This window comes from Sparus aurata, chromosome 17 (assembly GCF_900880675.1).
Source record: "Sparus aurata chromosome 17, fSpaAur1.1, whole genome shotgun sequence".
In the NCBI taxonomy this organism is placed as follows: Eukaryota; Metazoa; Chordata; class Actinopteri; order Spariformes; family Sparidae; genus Sparus; species Sparus aurata.
Genome location: NC_044203.1, coordinates 9785627 through 9806104, shown reverse-complemented (window position 1 = coordinate 9806104; position 20478 = coordinate 9785627). Strand labels below are relative to the sequence as shown.

General features: G+C 40.4%; 1 protein-coding gene across 1 annotated transcript in view; it reads right to left on the bottom strand.

Annotated features, from left to right (window-relative positions):
* Positions 1–20478, bottom strand: part of LOC115567177 (uncharacterized) — a 26478-nt gene extending 6000 nt beyond the window's left edge. Inside the window, exons 1-7 of the mRNA XM_030393498.1 lie at positions 20317–20478; positions 19202–19364; positions 18957–19028; positions 18734–18810; positions 18101–18201; positions 15811–15927; positions 13867–13941 (exon numbers count right to left, since the gene is read on the bottom strand). Coding sequence (XP_030249358.1) covers positions 13867–13941; positions 15811–15927; positions 18101–18201; positions 18734–18810; positions 18957–19028; positions 19202–19364; positions 20317–20376 — 665 coding nt within the window. The 5' untranslated portion in view covers positions 20377–20478. The remainder of the gene's footprint in view (positions 1–13866; positions 13942–15810; positions 15928–18100; positions 18202–18733; positions 18811–18956; positions 19029–19201; positions 19365–20316) is intronic.

Sequence of the window (20478 nt, the reverse complement as noted above, 5' to 3'; positions counted from 1 at the left end):
GTCCCAGAGCCCAAAGTGACATCTTCAAATTGCTTCTTTTGTCAAACCGAGAGGCCAAGACCCAAACACTCTTCATTTAGTGTCATAAATTACAAACACGTTGATGAAGGTTCTCGGTCATCAAGGTCATGGTTTTCATAGTGCTGCACTGTAGGCAACTGGATTTGTTTTAGTTTCTTGAAAAGCTCTTCAAGAAACTGAAACAACTGAAAGTCCAGTCCAGTTTCCTACATTACAACACTCAGAAACATTACAAAGAAAAGCAGCAAATCCTTTACATTTGATCAATTGTTGATGAGTGAAAAAGATTAGTGCAGCATTCATTCAACTTTTATTTAACTCTCAAAAAATCACTGAGGGCAAGCCCTCACTTTCAATTATGTCGAGAGCACAGATAGAAAAACAGAATAAGTGCAAAAATGTGATAAACAGAAACCACGAACATAATCACAGAGCGAATAAAGAGAATGGGTACATATATATGATAACAGATAAGAAGCAATACGACAGAATACAAATAAAATGGAAAAAAGTGCTGAAAACATGAACAAACGAACATGACAAAACACAAATTAAACAGATGTTCTTAAAAGATATATGGCAGACAATTAATTAAGGACAGCATGTAGCTAAAACAGGGACACTCAAATGCTGAGCAGTAATCAAAGTCTTAAACTGACCTAAAGGTATAACTGTATCAAGCTTAAATGTACGTTGTAAAATATTCCAAGTGTATGGAGCACTGAAACCGAAAGAGGTTTTCCAAATGTAGTGTTTACCCGGGAGGAACTTGGAGCACGTGCTGAATCGTGACTCTGTGACCAGTTTAATAAAGAGCTGATATTTGGTGGCATGTTGCCCTTCAAGGCTTTAAAAAGAAACAGAAACCAATGGCTGTTACGTCTTACTGTTAAAGGTGCCCACCCAACATCACCACAAGTCAGGACAGATTTAAAATAAAAAAAATACAGCTTTAATAATCGGTTTCCTACAACATGGGGTTCTGTTGCTGTATAAATAACCATTTCTTCGTGTGTTACTATGAAATTTAAATGCGAGTTTATGATCCAACCAGATACCCAAATATTTGTATTAAAAAAAACCTTTCATAGATGTTAAGTGTGACCATCAGGTCTCTATCGACTGTTTTCCATCGTTTTCTTTAAAGCTGTTAATGTTAGTTTTCATTTGTGCTGCTCAACAACACGATACAGTCCTAAATGGCTGCATTACAACAAGGGTGATTTTTTTTGATCACAGGAACAGTGACTCAAGTGAAGTCATACATAATATTTGCCGTCCTCCGTTCTTTTTCAACCCAAAATCTCAAAGTTTCTCTTCAAAAACATTTGCCTGGGGAATGAGAAATGCACTTTTTTTGGCAGATGAGAGAAGAAGAGCTGTGGGATTTTGTAACTCAGGAGGCCCAATCGGTCTCGGCTCACTGGTGCTCTGAATTGGCTGGTCTCAGCCTGTGGAGCCCAATCAATAGTGCCGTGCGCCTGCTGCCGCCATCACCGCACCGCGCAGCCTGCTCCTACACGCAGCCAACAGCAGCACCAGGAAACACTCGTCGTTTTCTTAGTCTTACTCCTGATCTTGGCCAGACATACAGCCCTGTGCCCCTGTGTCCTATCACTGTCTCTCTGCTGCGCTGCAGCCTACAGTTAAATTCAATATCTGAAAAACAACTACCTCATTAAAGGAATCTTAATAAGGATGTGACGAATGCTATTTTCACTATTGGTTAAAATATTGATTAACTGTCCAGTCTATAAAATGAAGAGTGAAAAATAACCAGAATCATTTTTCAGAGGCAAAAGTGATGTCCTAATATTGCTCGTCCAGGCCAAAACCCCAGAAAACCCCATTTACAAGCATAATAAAACAGAATAAAGCCCGCAGTGCATGTTACAGCACACTGCATTTTACTGTACAACTGGTGCTGCTTCACTGCCATCGTACTGATCCTATCAAACCTACATCATAAACATTTATGTTTCATGTATAAAATAACCCATTTCTCCTGATGTTGATACGACTTGTTGCTATCCGAAGAACTGTAGCTTGAAATATAGGGCTCTGCTCCGGGCAAAGCACGTCAGCACTGATTGGTCAAATAAATCTGACACAAACAGCAGAGAATGGTTGCTCAGCTGCTACAAATGTCTCTCTTACATATCCGTCACATTCATGGTAAAAGAGACGGTCCCTTCAGGTCAATAATAGATACAGGAAGGAGGAGTTACGGAACAAATGGACTGCTCTAATTTTCAGTCTTCAGTAGACAGAAAAAACTTTTCAAATCAGACCTCAGGAGAGTGACATTTTGACATTTTCATCTTCCTTGCCACCGTTTTCCCCCGAAGTCATTCTGGCACCACAATTTAGAACTGACTCTTCGACCTGGCTCTTAGGGGACTTCTCAGTCTCTGCACATTTTCCACCTGTCACCCTTTTCTTACCCCTTGATTCCAAAAATAAAGGGGCGAAAAAACCCCTCTCTCCCTATCATCCCCCTGGTTCGAATCTGGTCAAATCATTCCTGGGTCTGGCATTGAACATTATTTCAAGGATTCTCCAGCCACCTGTCCTATTCCCTCCTCTTTTTTCCATTTTTAATTCTGCCCCGGAGTGAGGATTATGCGAAGCAAGGCATGCGTGTCAAAGGGAAATTTAGTGGGTAAAGACAGCCAAGATTGGCGGGATGAATTAAACAGATAACGGGAGGAGACGAAGTGGGGGAACCATGTAGAGCAAAACGCCTCACCGATGTTGGTCATTTCAGAGGGGCTCTTTTTTTTTTCCCTCCCCACAGGAGCGAAGAGGCAATATCTAAATTAATAAAGTGATGAAATGAGTTTGTGCCGTGGACTTTCTGCTGTTTGACTTTCCCATCTGGATTAGTGCAGGCTGAATGGACGCTCTGTTACTTTTGTTACAACTGCGCAATTCACTGTCGGAATTTGGACCTGTAGTGATAAGGCTCCCCTCCTCCTCCTCCTCCTCATTACCATCTCATTTCATATGCAGGGCCTCTGTTACCTGAGAGCCTGCTCACACACAAAACACGAACTATTACACGAGCTTCTGCCAACTATTACAATGAGCAGAGAACATTTAAACACGGACTATTACATGAGGCTCAACTAACTATTACACCGAAGGAACGTTTTTCAAAAAGCGAGTTGACTGCAAAGACTTTGAGAGACTATTACAGAAAGGAGGGCATATGGACGTGGACAGGTACATGATGAGGCCTCTGACTCTCACACAGACAAGACAAATTGACTACATTTGGAATAAATTAACTCTGTAGTCAAATCTACATTTGTAGTGCATAGGTCTCCCACGCAGATTCACCCAGAAAAATATGATTTTAAAGCAGTAAAACACAGGGCTGAAATCAAGACAAAACAGCACGTTTTAAAAATGTGAGAAATACCACATGAAATCATATCAGTGACCTCTCTGAAGCAAACTCATTGGATCAACTATGACCATCCTTGTGCATGGAGTGCAGTACTATACTTTGATGTAATGTAGTTATTGCGTTGGTTTGGCACCAGTATGACGTAGTCTAGTCACCTGTCTTACAATGTCAACTAAACTAAACTACACCATGAAAACATGAATGTGACACAGTCACCATAGACGCAGTCACAGTGACATCACGCTGACAACCCCAGTCACCCCGGGTAGAAAACCAGCAGTTGATTCGCAGTGTGGAGCGACGGTATACGAAATCAGCAAATTTGTTTATTTCCGTAGTCATTTTCAGCCATGACTGTAACGTGCACAGATATACAGTCGAACACAGTGGTCCACCAATCTGACACTTCTGCTGTATGTATTTCCTGTACTCCAACACCTTTGGTATATACACAGCAACATCTCCGACCAACTGCTATTTTGGGGTAAACTTGAGATGTATTTTTTCGTTAACAGGTTAAGCTGGTCTCCAAAGTAAGGTTGGTGAAAGTGTTGTTATTAATGACATATGAAAGGATCAAACATGCATTTTAGATGACTTTGATGTATTCACGTTGAAATGACATCATGAAAGAGGTTCAATTCTGTGAAAGCTTGAGCTCTGTGGTGCTGGGGTTTTCCACACACAAGTTGTTGTATTGAAACACTGTAAGAGTGAAAAGTTTTAAAAAAAGGTTAATTATACAAGGTTTTTTATTCAAAAACATTTGTAACAATGCTAATAACTAAACGTCCAGCGTCAGACTAAAGCCCTACTCAACAAAAGGCTGTGTAGGAATAATAATCTAAAATCTTTGTATGTTTAATGTAGAATTAATTAATATGACCTGGAAGTTTGCAGGCTAAACGTCACAGCTCCGAATCAACGAGGGAGACGAGAGGTCACAATTAGCTCAGACAGAATTAGCTGTTTGTAATGACAGCAGGACTGATTCCTGTATAAGTCTGTAGATGGCTGGACCCTGAAGCCAATGAAAAACACGTGCTTTCTGTATCACACAGAGAGAAAGAGCTTGGTTTCAACAGTGTGACACTATGTACCTATAATATAAAATAAAAATGTAAGATTCTTCATTTAAATTTCATTTGATTTCATTTGATTTAAAATAATGATTCATTGTAATTGATTTGCTAACAGTAACCATTCTGCAACAACTACTAAAATGACTAGATGGTGTTGAGTGTCCTTAGGGTCTCTTGGATGTTCAGATCAAATTTCATCCCAATCCAGTAAAAAACGTAACGATTGGCGAGGGTTAGAACACACATACACAAAAAAATGTTTTAAAATGCTGAAATTTAGCTCAGAGGAACAACTCAAAAATCCTCACTTAAAAGCAAACGCAAGGTCCCATGCATTGAATCCAAGTTTTAACAAGGTCTTCAAGAAAATCCATGATATTAAATTAGAGGGCCTCACTGAGATGGTATGGAATAACCCAGATGAAAAATAAACTACAGGAACATTAGTGATTTCTTCAGAAAGACTGGTGAAAGAAATGCTGAACATGAGACCGCACTGAGTGACAGAAGCTTAACACTACGGACTAAACAGCCCGTAACCAGCAGCTCCGCACAACCTGAACCGGTAAGAACATTTAAAGTCTAGGATAAGGATGCAAATTTTTAATAATTTCTTTAATGGATAGTTGGCTGCCTTAACAATCGATCATCGATTAATCATTACAATACGTGAAATATGTCAGACGTTCTTTCATTAGAAAGCCATTGGTTTTTACCACTTACATGATTCATGTTTGATGCAAAATCAGAGCCAGCTTCATTTGGAGTTGAAAGAAAAGGTAAAGTAAACATAAAGGTACATGATTGAGCTCCTCTCTGTCCATATTCAACTACTGGTCCAACAAAATCCAGCCCATATGAAGGCTACTTAATGTGATAGAACATCTTTTTTTGTATCATTTTAATAAATTTGTATCGATTAAATTCTTTGTGGTGATTAATTGACTATTGATTAATCATTAACATCCCCAGTCTATGTTATAAGTCCTTGAATAGGCCACACTGTACAGAGACACTGGAACCAGTTTCGTCATTGTTTACACCACTGATTGCTTCGCGAATTGGCAGATATACGGTATTTATTTTTAAAAGGTTAAAAAGCTGGTCTATCTCAAATGTTCAACACTTTCAGTCTGCCAAAAAGTTAACTTTTCAAACCAGATCTCAGATCTCAATAGATTGAAAGTTTCATCATCCTTGCCACATTTTTGTGTGCAGAATTTATTGTGACACTGTTAAAAGTCAGATAAATCCTTACATTTTCATCAGACCTTTGTGAAACAGACCAATTAGCACTACACTTAAGCCTATACCAGAGTTACGATATAAAGTACCATGCTGCTATACCGTACTGTTCACATGCAAGCTGCTAGTGCTTTAGGACATAGACATTACTGTATAGTATCACATTTAGGATAATGCATGGGTTCAGACTGTTGGCTGCACTTGTTTGTAAATCTTAAATATTACGTCTGTTTTTATGTTTGATTTTTATACTCAACTTTTGTAGCTTTGTGGTTTTAACACCCCACTTTGCCCATGGGGAGCTTTAAATGCATCATATTTTATGTCAAGCTGAAGAATGAACCGCTACAGTTCCTCTATACAGTAAATGCATTCTGGTTACATTTTGTTTAATTGTCTGATTGGTATCTGATACAAACCACGCAGTTTCTGCTTTTGTGTATACTCAATGATGTACTCTTACTACCATAATTATTCTACAATTAATTTTAGAAGCATATCTGCTTTATTACTGGCCTGATAATCACACTTAACTGACATTTTGTTTCATTTCAACAATTCACTATTTGAATAGATGAACATATCTAACTGTGTGGTGATTCAGAGGTCTGCTGTTATTACACTTCATGCTGTCAAATGGAAGCGACAGCCCAAATATAAAACTGAAATATACAGTGTAATACTCTGTATGAACACAAGGTGTCATTCTTGCATCACAGCCAACCTCAGATTAATTCCAGCCTGCTCTCAGCCTTCCTCCCACCATCAATACTATATATTACACAGGGGTAAATACACAGGGGCCGCAGCAGCCCTGCTTCATTAGTGGAACGTAACAGCAATAGTTACGCTTACAGTGGTTCTAATTACAATTAATTGGCATTCCTGCCTCGTCTGGGAGTCTCTGGATGAAGGGGGAGGATCTGGGGAGGGGTTGGGCGTGCTGCTGAGTCAGGAGAGGACTGAGGGAGGAGGCCGACACAACGGGAGCCATTACAGAAACACATTGTGAGGTGTAAGGAAGCACACACTGTCGGAGCCTGCAGTGTCAGATCTAGAAGAACCTGATCATGCATGTACATTTTCTACATTTCAAAGGTGTTCTCTTTTGAAAATTGTTTTACATTTTGTTCCAAAAATGTTTTTCATGCTTCTTTTTGTGTGCAAAAGTTGACAGGGTTGATCTACATGAAAGATTTACAGTACGTGTTTATTTTCCCCATTTCTATCAGTCAATCAATAGTCCTTGCATCACGCTTTTGTCAGACTGCAACTTCTCCTACTGCTTCATTTTATTTCCCACTGTCCCAACTTTCTCTCTTCTTTCACTCCTTTATCTCCCTCTCTCCCCCCCCTCCATCCATCCATCGGCCCATGGCCGGGTGATTGCTGCCAATCTCAGCTGAGGATCCCTGGAGGGGTTTAGAGCAGGGCTGTGCTCCAGTGGGTTATTGAACGGTGAAAGCGAATGGGCTCTGAGGGGGAGGCTGGATATGTCATCACTGGCTGCTACTGTTTACCAATGAAGGCAGAGGAGACAGAAAGCCAGGGTGCAACAAAACACTGAGAGATGATGCAACGCCACATATGGTGAATAATTAACTAAGGCAGCATCCAGGTATTAAAATGTTTAAATCTCTCAACATAGTATATGTAGTACGGTAAATACAGGATTGGAAAAGGGAGAAAAAATTCTGTTATGCCCGTAAATCTGTCTGCTAACAAAGTGCAGTGGGGAATGATAGAAACACTCTTCTTGTCCCTCATATTAAACCCTGCCTGGCTTATAAATCAAACCAAATGCAGCGGTTGTGAGACTGAACGGTCGTCAGTCAAAGTGACAGTCATACGCTGCCCGTCATACAGAGCAGGCTCCAGGTGAGCCGCAGTACATGTCTATCTGCTACACACTGCGGCAAGCTGTGTGTGCAAGTGAGTGTGTGTGTGTGTGTGTGTGTGTGTGTGTGTGTGTGTGTGTGTGTGTATCACTGTATGTGTTTATATGATTAAGGATGTGTGTGTGTTTCCGTGCCGGCTTTGCTGAGCATATTAATGACAGGTGGGATAATGAATGGGACAGAAAGTGTTGTTTTCATTTTGGGACGCATAACTCAATCAGGCTCCCATCCAGGCCTTCAGTCACAGCTGTTAGGCCAACACTGAGACACTCATCACCTCACACACGCCCTCAACAGACGCTTACATGCGTCATGTATGCACACAGATATGGAGAGGAGACGCAGCCAATATACTGTGGATTCATACACCAAACATTGCGGTAAGCTAAATCAATCTCACTTGAAATGATTTAGCCGTGTACCTGAAATCAGAACCTAACTACAGACTTTGTAACTCAGCATCAAATTGAGATAATCCCCAAGTTTTTAAAAAAGAACACTGATGACTAACACTCGAAAGAACCACGATGCAGAGTGAAGGGATGAGCTGACTTTCAAGTGGTGCTCCTGTGAGGACTGAGCTGCGCTAAACACAGTAATGGTACATTAAAACGCAGAGTTTGCCAATCAATCAGCATTCATTAAATTGTAAGGACCATCCCATTAGACAAGAGCATTCCCCACTGTTTCTGCTCTCTGAGCAAATATATTCCCCAGGGGGTAAATTAGTTTTGCACTCCACACACACACACACACACACACACACACACACACACACACACACACACACACACACACACACACACACACACACACACACACACACACACACTGACTGCAGAAAGAGAGGAGACACAAACACACTCAGACATACACAAGTGTGTAAATGCACCGCTAGATTTCTTATTTTAAACATAAAATGAAATAATTATCAGTCTTATTCCTTTAGTAATGTTTGTCAAAACCTTTGATGGCAGTCCCTGATCAGTAGTCAGCACCTAAAGTGAGCCTGATTACAACTGTACAAAGAACACCACACAGTCAGTAGTGTGTCAAGATGTGCTGCTCATGGACTGAGATTGGTCCATAATGCAGGGCTTAATTAAACTGGTTATTGTATTTCTAGATTCATTTATCAATCACTTGATCTATAACATGTCAGAAAATGGTGAAAAATCCCCCACATATTTTCCCTCAAGCCCGAGGTGATATCTTTAAATGTCTTGTTTTGTCCAACAGTCTGTTTACAATTATAGAACACTAAAAAAAAAGTCACATGGAGAAGAGGGAACTAGAGAATATTTTTCTTGGAAAAGATAAAGATTCAAAACGTTTTTTTTTTTCATCAAAATAGTTGCACACTCATTTTCTGGTGCCATAATGTTGTTAGAGAAACTCGCATCAAACTGATCTGAGAGCAGCAGCATCTATTCACGCACGATGCAAACGGTTTTCCACAGGGCAGCACACGAGGCAAATAGGTTGTTTACCTTGATGACGTGTTGCAGGTGTGCTTGTTCACGTGAACCACAGCCTGATGTTAACTCTTCCTGCTATTTTCTATGCCGCCCTGTAGTATTTCAAACTGACCCACTCCTACTGCAGGAGAACTTTAAACATGAAGCAGCAGCAGGAAATGTTTGGTTGGCATCATGCAGTGACATAACGAAGCTCCAATACACCTGAAAGCTTTTATAAAACAGTACTGAGGCTCATATTTGAAATATCTGAACAGGCATAAGATCAAACACAACACAACACAGTCAGTTACAATATACAAAAGTACTGGGAGCTGACCACTTTTTACACACGTGAAAAAGAAAGCCTCCTCTCTAATTACCCGCAGAGACAAATGCATGTCTTAGGCCAAATGATTAGATGAGACTAACAGCTTGTTTTGGGGGGGTTTGGACCATACCACTGTGGATCAGCATGACTACCGTACTGTGGGGACACAGTAGAAACACATGTGCTCCAGCTCGGTGTGGCTTAGTGTGATTAAAGTGGACAAATTTAGGAAAGTGAAAACTTGACTTTCCCATTAAGGGAAGTCTTAAAAGTCACAGCATTCAATAACATCCTGGCCAAGAGTGTGGTTTTATATTTGTGGCAACAGTCTGAGAAATATCTTTTCTTGTTCCAACAAAACAATCCTGCTGTGCTCAAACCTGCCAGAGCTCTGGCCTCAGCTCCATCCTTTTGGTCATAGAATGCATATCGTATCCAAGTGAAAACCCATCATGGGATTAACCCATTGGTTTGTGAGTTTGGCACATAGGACCGAAAATAGCCCCTATTCAATCAAGTTGCTTCAATTCAATTGGTTGCTTGACTCATATGCCAAAAGAAGTTGTAGTTTTAAGATTTTTAAATAGCTAAGGAAAGTTTGTAAATAAAACCTTTGTTGATCATACACTAATAATAGAAAGAGTCAGAACTGACCTTGTCCTGGCTTCAGTCTTAGTAAAGTATTTTTCGGAATGGCTGTCATGGGGAAAATACTCGTTGGACCACAGGTGAGGTTTTCACTGCAATGCTGCAAGTGGCCGCTGGGCAAAATTGGAAGCAAGGCTGCGAAGCACTGCCGTATCTAAATCTAACCAATACGTTCATGGTTTGGCATCATGGCCATCGCTATCTTGTTCGGATCCAGATATGACCATATTTGGTGAAAAGGGTGGAGGTGGGGATGATACTGATCTGACTGAGAACCCGAGGACACGATTTGTCAATCACTTGTCACTTTTCAATCAGGTAGCCACACCTCAAAGCAACCCCCGCTTTAAGCGATTGAGACCATAGACTTATTAGGAAACTTTTTACTGAGAGAATCAATCAAGTACGCAGTAGGGTCATTTCCTCACTTCTTTCAGCAACCAATGGTGTTTCCCCATGCTTGCTATTAGAAATAATGCAGAATTTAAGCATAAGCGCCCTACACAGTCCGTGATTCTAACCCAGCAATGAGACAAAGCAACCAAACTGAAGGCATGCTGTACCTACAAAGCAATTAGTTATACTGAAATGTAAGGAATATCCCCGCCTGTGTTTGTGTGGAGAGATACAAAGCTTCCATTGCTTGAGCTGGTGAAACAAAGACTGACAGCACTGAGTGACTCAAACCGATGGCTCTCGTCCAGAATGTAATTTGTCCAGACGTACATTGGGCTTCTCCTAATCTCTGCTAGATGCTAGACCCACTGCTTGAGTTTTCATCAGGAAGCATTATCTATGCCCAAAAGGAGATGAGACACATGCCGCAACGTCTGCAGAGGAAAATCCCAAATAAGAAGGCTGACCCCTTACAACAAGTGTGCGCGCGCACACACACACACACACACGCTCGTACACATGCATGAGCAAATACCATTCTCGGGAGATGGTGGCAATTCGTTTTGTAAGATGTAACAGAAGTAATTTTGGAAGTGAGCCTCTGTTAATGAGCACGTCTTTGATGTATAAATCCTCTGGTCCCAGTGCAAAGCTGATACGGTCTCCCTACAATCCTACTCAGGTGCAGCCCTGCTCCCTTCTGCATTGCTTATCTTGTGTACCAAATACTGTAAGACCTCCGACAGCTAATAAACCAGCGTCTAGGAGAGAAAAATACACACCTACTGTACATGCAATCTTGCTGAGAGAAAAAGAGGAAACTAAGGGAGAAGCGAGCTGAAGACACCAGGATGCTGCGCTGCATCTTGTATCTTCTCACTGTATATCCCATTCCTGTTTCTATTTTTACTCTCGCCTGGAAATCAAGCACCGATGACAAAATTATGTTTTATGAAGTAAATTTGAGTCCTTGGTTCATTTCATTTCTCTGTTGCTTCTTCACAGAATAATTGGATTGTGGCTGCACTGTCATGTACTCAGTGAAATGAATGCCTATTAATCAGTGGATAATTGGACACATAACCCTGATAAATGGTGCTGCTCCACTTTGAGTCACGTACAAATTAGGCCATTTTCAGGGATCCATTTCTTATCTGGCTCGACTCATGCTTATGTAAGCTGCGAGCTAATATTGGTGGACGGAACTACGGACGCACTAAGTCGTGAGTCATGGCGAAAATGAGATTACTTGATTTTACCATGCGCCCGTGATAAGCACATATCAACTTCCCGTTGGTGTTTCTAGATGACATCGAAAAATGGTTGTTAAACTCTTAGAACTACTTTGCTGACATTGGTAGAACTTAAGAAGGAAATATGAACTGCAATAGAAGATAATGACCATACAGTGGGGATACTTCTTGATCTTAAAAAAGTTGATATTGAGCATGGCTTACTACTTAAAGGATATGGCAATAGATGGGTTGCACACTCCAAGTTAAGTAGCTACTTGAGGAAAATACTTAAATATCTTCAAATTAATATTAAACCAAATCATCAAAGGTTGCTTGTGTGAACAGTATTGCTTGTATCACACATAAAAACTAAAGTGAAATATTGAGTCTAAAAGAGTGTCTGAAATCAACCTTTTCTGGGAGAGATTGTAGATAATAAATTAGGCTGCAAACGATGCATACATTTAGTTAAAGACAATGTGTCAAGGAAAAAAACAAGGACTTCTTCATGAAAGCACACGTATTAGAGTTGGAAAGATTAATTACTTAATCAATTAATTGATCAAAAGAAAATTTATTGCCAACTATTTTGAGAATGGATTAATCACTTGAGTAATTTTTAGGGCAAAAGTGTCAAACACTTGCTGCTCCAGCTTCTTAAGTGTGAGGATTTGCTGTTTTTCTTTGTTATTTATGTAAGCAAATGAAGAGTCTTTGGATTTTGGAGTGTTGGTTGGGCAAAACAGGCCATCTGAAGATGTCGCTTTGGGCTCCAGGAAATTGTGATGATCATTTTTCAAATTGTTTTATTTGATTAATCGTGAAAATAATTGGCAGATTAAAAGGTTATGAATATATAGCTTACTTGCTGCCCCACATTTTATATTATTCATGTATTCTTTGATACATTATTTACTGTTATCAAGTATGGAGAAATGTATAGAAAAAAATAATTAAAAAAAAATGGTGTACTTCCGAACAAATACAATACAAATGTATAATTAGAATGACATGCTGCCATTTGTTGGGAAAGTGTCATTTCTACTGATGTTACCTTTCAATAGAGGTAGTGTTTTGTAAAAAGGGTATGCGCAATAAGCTTTTTTTTTTTTTTTTTACTAATTTTATCCCAAATTGTTTGTGTAATTACTTACAGACGAGGGTACATTTGAAATGCTGGATAGTGCTATGTTACAACAAAAATATCTAATGGGATTTGGGAATAAAAAGCCTTTTGATCTGCTTTATACGTGACAAAAAAAACACTACAGATGCACCCCAGAGATGTGTTTTATCATAAAGCTATCACTGCCAGGCTGTCGGCTACATCGAAAAGCTTAGCATGCTTTACAAAATTATATAACTGCATAATTATTGTCCCCTCAGCAGTGAAATACCTTTTAATGATTACACATGACATGCCTTACTTGTAAACAATCTGAGATTGTGTAAGTGTTGCATAATTGACACTTCTACCAACATTCCTCCTCTGCACTCTGGCTTATCATTAATAAAAAAAAGCCCTCCCCCCATATGATAATTAATGCATAATGAGATATATGCTGTGACAATGACTACCACTTGACATATATCTCGCCTGGAGGATTAAAGCAGTGTTATTACACTTGCTGTCACTCAGTCCCGACCACCTCCACCACTCTCGATCTCCCCTCATCTGTTTCATGCTGAAAAGAGTGTGATCGGCTAATGAGTTTCGTTGGCCTCCAATTAATCATGCTAATGAGCCCCGCCCAGCTAAGATAATCAACTATTCTCACCGGAAAAGCCAATATGGGAAGAGTTTGGAGCTCGACTCGTGAAACATGCTTGCGTTTCTGCCTCCACTCTCCTCATCCTAATCCCCTTTTCTTGATACATTTCCCTTTTCTGTGCTCCCCTTCCCTGCCTCTCGCGTTTTATCTGCTCCTCTGCCCCTCGGAGCTCCTTATCGTCCTCTTTGCTCCTTTTCCATGCTCCTCTTTTCTCAATCTTCCTTTCCATTCTGCTTCTTTCACATCCCTACCCGGTCTCTGCTTCTTCAACATCACTTCATCTTCTCTCCTTCATCCCTTTTACTACTCCTTTTCCCCCCCCCCCAACTTCTGTCCTTCCTACGCCCCTGAAAGCAGCTAAGAACTCACCAGTACTTTTTCCACTGGTCCTCCTCAAAGAGGTCCTCTGGGATGGGATCAATCAGCACCAGGTCTGACACTTGCCTGAGGACACAGATAGGACACACACACACACACACACACACACTCAGATGAAGTAAGACTCATTGACTACCCTTGTCCACTTCACCCTCCCAGCTCAGGCCATATAGTAATGTGCGTGCGATGGATGTCGCCATCTCGTCTGTCTTTCTGTAGATTGGTTGGTCCTATGTCTCCACAGACAGATGACCACACAGATCCAGGGGCAATATTTCCATTTGGCAGGGTGTCATCCACTCACCACTACTTAATTTTCTCTCTTAATGGCAGCAACATCGTGCCTGATTAAATAGTAAATCTTTCATCCCTGGTACGGGCAGCTTGTCACGTTAATCACTACGTTGTCTCCGAGATGTCTGAGTTATTGGGGATGAGGGGAATGGACACTGGAATACATTTTGTGTGAGTTTGGGGGGAAACCTCATACTAAATGCTACAGAGCAATTTAAGATGACCTATTTTAAATTTTTATCATAGATTCATTAACAAAAGCCATGCAAAGAGCCACAGAGCTCTATTCTTGTTCAGAATCCATTAAAACAAATCAGTGGGGCACACTGTTGCACTGACATGTTCCTTCATCACCATAAACACACACTGTAGTGGGATTTGTTGACAACAAGAAAGCTACAGAATAATAATAAGCCAACCTCATTCTTTAACTAACATTAGTGCATTCAAGGAAGCTTTTAGTCAGTGTGTGTTCTGAAGAATTGAACGAATATTCGAGAGGTGGGAAAATTTGTTTTTGCTCTTCCTGTGCCAGAGTGATTTATGTATTCCTTTATGTTTAGCTTTTAAATTTGTGTCCTTGTACCACTGCTGCTTGTGATTTACATGTTTTAATTAGTGCCTGATATTTAAGCACAGTGTTGTCTTGTTTAGTGCATATTTCTGTCAACATTAATATTCAACATCAAATCAGCATTCCCCCATTTTAATGTTGCATGTGTTGCAAGTCTTAATTAGTATTTGACAAAGTAGCATGTTAATATTATTACAGACACCAATATCCTCCTCTCTTTTTAACATTGCTATGCATTCGTATAAACTACATCAATAACTTTTAAATGTAATATTTTAGGGATAATGGATATAGAGCAGATATAAAATCGTCTTTTTGGCAATTTTTGGTGCATCAGCTACAGAGTTGATTGCTACGTTGATTGCTCTGTATGCCAATCAGCACTTTCAGAATTTCCGATTGTGTCAGCAATTTCACCTGTTCACAAGTGAATGATGACATGACCGTTTTTAGAGCGACTAATAAATTGCTGCTATCTGAGGGGTAATGACTTTAACTAAGCAGTTTCAAGTTGTAATTTGGCGTAAACCAGCTATCAATTAAGACTGCATACTTGATCAAGTAGACTCTATTATCATTAAAGTGGCATTTCAGTATTTCAAACTTAGTGCTGCACTTAAAGCTTGGGAACCCATAGGATGCAGATGAAAAAAGAAAAAATTCACAATTCCACATTGAAGAAGGTAAGGCCTGGATATCTTGTTTCTAAGTGCCTATATGGGCTGAGCCCCAAGAGCCATCAATCCTACAGTTCCTTAAAATACACTCAATATGATAACTTTCTTTCACCCTTCCTGTCTATACCTGGTAAATCACATCTTTCAAACTCACAGGCCCTAGTTTGTAATTCGAGCTTTCCGGTATAATGTCTTAGTCTTCTAGCTAAGCCTGAACCCAGCCTGAAGTCAATCCGGGTTACTCTCAGACTTGAAAAAGCTCCTCCTGAGCCACACATAATATTCTATGAGCAGCATCACTCATACTTTAACATGTAATGTAAACTGGCCTTCATGTGTAAAAAAAATGGTGGAGCTATTCTTGAAGTATTTCCGTCATATAATACTTACACGTCATGAATGTGGCTGTAAAACCTGCCGTTAAGTGCACCGAGCTCAGAGCCCACGAGGATGAAGGGCTTGGCGATCCCAGCAGCCTGCAGGAGTCGGTGCAGATCATCCACCATCCTGGAAGACAACAACACTCGTCTGTCTCTGCACGAAACCAGGACATGCTGCAAACTGGGCCAGGAGGTTTATTTATTCAGCTACCTGGGACTAAGACTCCCAGTATGAAAGATGAATACAACAGGCCACCATTAATCTCATTAATCTCTAACCTGCTCGTTAGCATGTTTATTACGAACCCACTGGAGAATCATTATGAAAAGCAGAAATAACCTGAGTGGGAGAAAAAACAAATTCCATCCAAAAATGAAGGATGGCGGCACCTGAATGAAAGTTAAGGTCAGGAGTATTTATAAGTTTTTCATTCATTCTCTTTCCAGACACCAAAATAAACAGCAACTGACAACATACAGGAGGGGACAGTTCAGCTCCATTTACATTGCAACCAGCAGGAAAAAGCAGCAAAATTCTATAGTCAGAGGCAGTATGACTATTACATGAGATGAAGCAGCTCCTCTCAGAGAGCCATTTGCTGTCCTGGGTGTGTTGTGCTTATAAATCAAACCTGCAGAGTCGCACTGAAATGAAAAGTTTCACCTCAAGGGTTAAGATTAGGTACTCATCAAACTCCTCAAGATATTGAATTCTGGGAAATTGATCGCTTGCATCTCAAAATGAGCGGCCGCCTGTTTTCCGGGCCAGATGCCAAGGTAAACTAGACTGCTGACCATTGGTGAACCACGCCTGCATATCCGTTAGGCTGATTTAATGCTCAACAAATGTGCTACCATGTCAAAGGAAGGACGATTAAAGCCCAATCCCACAGCAGTGCGAGGCAGGGCAGGGCTGTGGTGTGTTCAGCACGGGAAGGCACACTGTGTCCATCCACACATCAGTCTATGCTGGCCGGAACACTAATGAGAAGTCCCAGGCAGCCAATTTATCATGGAAATATTGATTCCCATTGAATAATTACAGTGCAGTGGTAAATAATACAAAACTGAATTTGACGTGTGTTACTGCACTGCATTTAGAGAACCTTGGCCTTTGAGAAATTGTAATGGGCATTCTTCCTTGTTCTATTTTTAATAACAAAATTAACCAATATTGAAAGTAACACACACAAACACAAACACAGCATTGCATTGAGCTTAATGCTAACAAGCAAGCGTTTACTGTGTCTAGTATGTCTAACATTTGTTAATATGCCCAAAACACAAAGTCAATTTGAAGCTAATGGGAATGTCCTAAGGTGTGCAGAAATTTAGTTGAAATACAAAATATTAATCAAATTGAAAATTTGACAAGCTAATGGTGTAAGGTGAAAATGATGCAATTACTGAAGTTGCTGGAATGTATCTTCTGTGAACAAAACAGTTTGCAATACATTACAAGTATAAGAAAATGTTATGACCTGCTGGTGGCACTACACAAAAAGTCAGGGGATCACTAATGTCAGTTAGCTTCATCCACTGTGGATGTGTGTACAAAACTGTGCTGCAATCCAGCCAACAGTGGTTGAGATATCGCAGTCTGGACCAAAGGGGTGGACCGACTGATCAACATCTCAAACGTGCATTCAGCTTCTCAGATGTACGGATTTGCTGATTTTCTCTGTTTGACATCTGTAAAATAACTATCTTTGAGCTTTGAACTGACTATTGATGATTAATCTGAGAGTAATTTTCAGATGAATTAGTTATCAAATAACAATTGTTAGTCACAGCTCCAGATAGAGCCATTCTCAAGCATCCACATGAAAACATTTTGGATTTTCAATGGACATTATGACATTCATCTACAGCATCTGTTGAGGATGGAAAGGAATTTAACTACACAAACTTTTGGCACAGTCTCATATATGTTTTCCTGATACACTGTCCTGATACAGCAGCAGGCCTATAACACCTGAAGGATGCTCCAGAGTAGATTCTGGCTTTCAACAATCAGCACTCATTAGATCCAGATTCACCTGCACTACACACTACACTTTAGTGCTATGCATTTGGCCTAAATATCATTTGAAATTTCTATAACTGAATTTTACAACTCAGCAACAACAGATACATGGAATATGGCAGTGCAGGAATAAAACAGCCCACTCCCTCATTCAGAAAGCACTCATGGCAATAAAACAAGTGATTTGAAAATATAGCACTGTGTTTACAATGTACCACTGTATCGTGGGTGGCATTTTATATGTCACACGCAATCAAACAAGTTGAATACTTACCGTCCAGTTGTTGACATTCCCCAAACTCTCTCAGTCCCTGTAGTTTCATTCGGCATCAGCCGCTTGCTGAAGCCCAGTCCCATTCTGTCGTAGGTGCAGACCTAAGCAGGGTGACAAACGGGGACAGCACAGGTTTATAGGGATTTACAAACAGCATGTTCTACGGACATACAAGATGCTCTCAGGAAGGGCTCAGCCCCAACCCTATCCTGTGTCTGCATTTTAAAAATGCATGATGGCTGAGTAACACTGAATAGTTAGATACAGATACAGGTGTAAACAGTGCACTGTGAGTTTGTTGTGTCACTGCCTGTGCGATTTAGTTGTTCAGATGTATCTAGGCCCCTTCACAACAGGCCAGTGACCTCATTTGGGTCATTTCTGACAAACAACATGGGGCAGGCTGTCAGCCCCTACTTTCTCTACTGAGTGCTCGTTGAGCAGAGAGGATGTGGCAGAGTCACTGCAACGACTGTCCCTACATGCCCCGGACAACAAACAACATGCCCACATTAATAGTCACAGATTCTAGAGAAAGTTCAACACAGTGGAGTGGATGTCCTTGGTCAAGTCTGCTGACTCACCCTCAGTGGATCTGAAGAGCAATTCAAGTGTGAGTGTGAGCCCACTCACCTTTGTTAGTGTGGCCACACTTTCTTGGACATGCAACCAAACGTCTGAAGACATTCCTGTTGGTGAATCCAGTATGACTAAAGAAAAACAAGGTCAGAGTGGGCTCAGTTATAAGACACAAACAAGCCAAACAGACATGGAGCCATGTGCCGGAGAAGATTTTCATAACTTGGAAGGAAACCATGCATGGCAGATCATCAAATAACTTCATAGGATTTATTACCGACTGGTTGTCCGTGGCCTTTACACAGAAGATGCATCTTTTGACCCAAACCAACATCAACAATCTGGCCACCTGAATATGAAAAGGGAAGGAATAGAAAGAAAGATTAGACAGACAATTCTACTGACAGTCTCCCACTGGAGGCTAGCCGACACACATAAGAAACATATAAATAGCTATTTAGGAGGCTTATACAAAATCAAACTGAAAGGAGCAATGACTTTGTTAGCCTACAATAACAGAACCTTGAGGCAAGAGCATCTGTCCTTCTCTCTGCAGCGAAGCGTAGTTGAGGAAAGGAGGGATGACGATGATTAACAGTAAACACTTTCCAATGTTCATGAGCACAGAGCCATAAGACACTCTGCCCTGAGATCCAGCTTGGCTGTGCGGTCTCTGATCCAGATCCTAGTTTATGTAAAGAAAAAAAAGCTATGTTACCTCACAATTTGACCTGTATTCCGCATCCTTGAGTTGAAAAAAAAAAAACATATACATATTCTATCAACATCTACATTCGTGCACACCTTTGACCGACTTTAGCCATTTCAGTGATAAATCCTGTATCAATATTTAATTGCTATCAAAAAAAACTAAATTGTGGGTTTAGCCAGGGTTACCCACAGTGTATGTTAGTGGCTGATTGTTCATGTGATCACTTATAGAGCTCTGCATGGTCAGGTACCTGCCTACATCAGAGATCTACTGCATCTCTTCTTCAGGTCCTCTGAGCAGGAATAACTGCTTATAACTAAAGTAGACGATGCTCTTAAGCTTGAGGCCCCTTAAACTTTGGAACTCATTCCCACGTGTCTTATCCTAATGCAGACACTGTGGACACCTTTAAAAAACAGCTCTAGACCCATTGGTTTAATTTTCTTGTCTGTGCCATGCTGCATTCATTATGTTTTATGTCTATATATGTCAGTACATTATTGCCTCTGTGACGCACTTTCAGAACTCTCTATAGTTTCTTACTTAATGGCAAATATTGTTCTTTAATTGTCCTGTGTGTATGCCGAAGTAGAAAGCTGTTGCTAATATTTTGTCCCCCAAAAAAGACTGAGTAAGTTCATAAGTGAGTTAGTTGTACAAGCAAACAGTTATTAAAATTGCTGTTTTTGTCAAGAGGATTTGGCTCCACTTCCCTCCGCACACACTCGCCTGTCGTACAACTTTAGTTGCGTTAGTGTAGGATCAGTATGCAAGCAGGAACACGTCTAACACACTTTAATAACAGTATTTAACTTAAACGAACGTGCCTTTAAAGCCAGTCCGCTAATATGAGCTAATTTAACAGATGTCTGCTGTCACATGTGCAGCAGCTATTAGCAGCTAGCTTTCATTAACGTTGCAATACCTTTCTATCAGCACTGGCAGGTTCATTGTTTGAGGACTGAGCTTCGGTTCTTCGACGCATTTTGAAAGGAAGTGTTGTAATATAACATGCATTAACAGAACAGAGGCTTGAGCACAACAGAATGAATGGAATTGTAACAACTTCCTGGTGGAGGCGGGTACA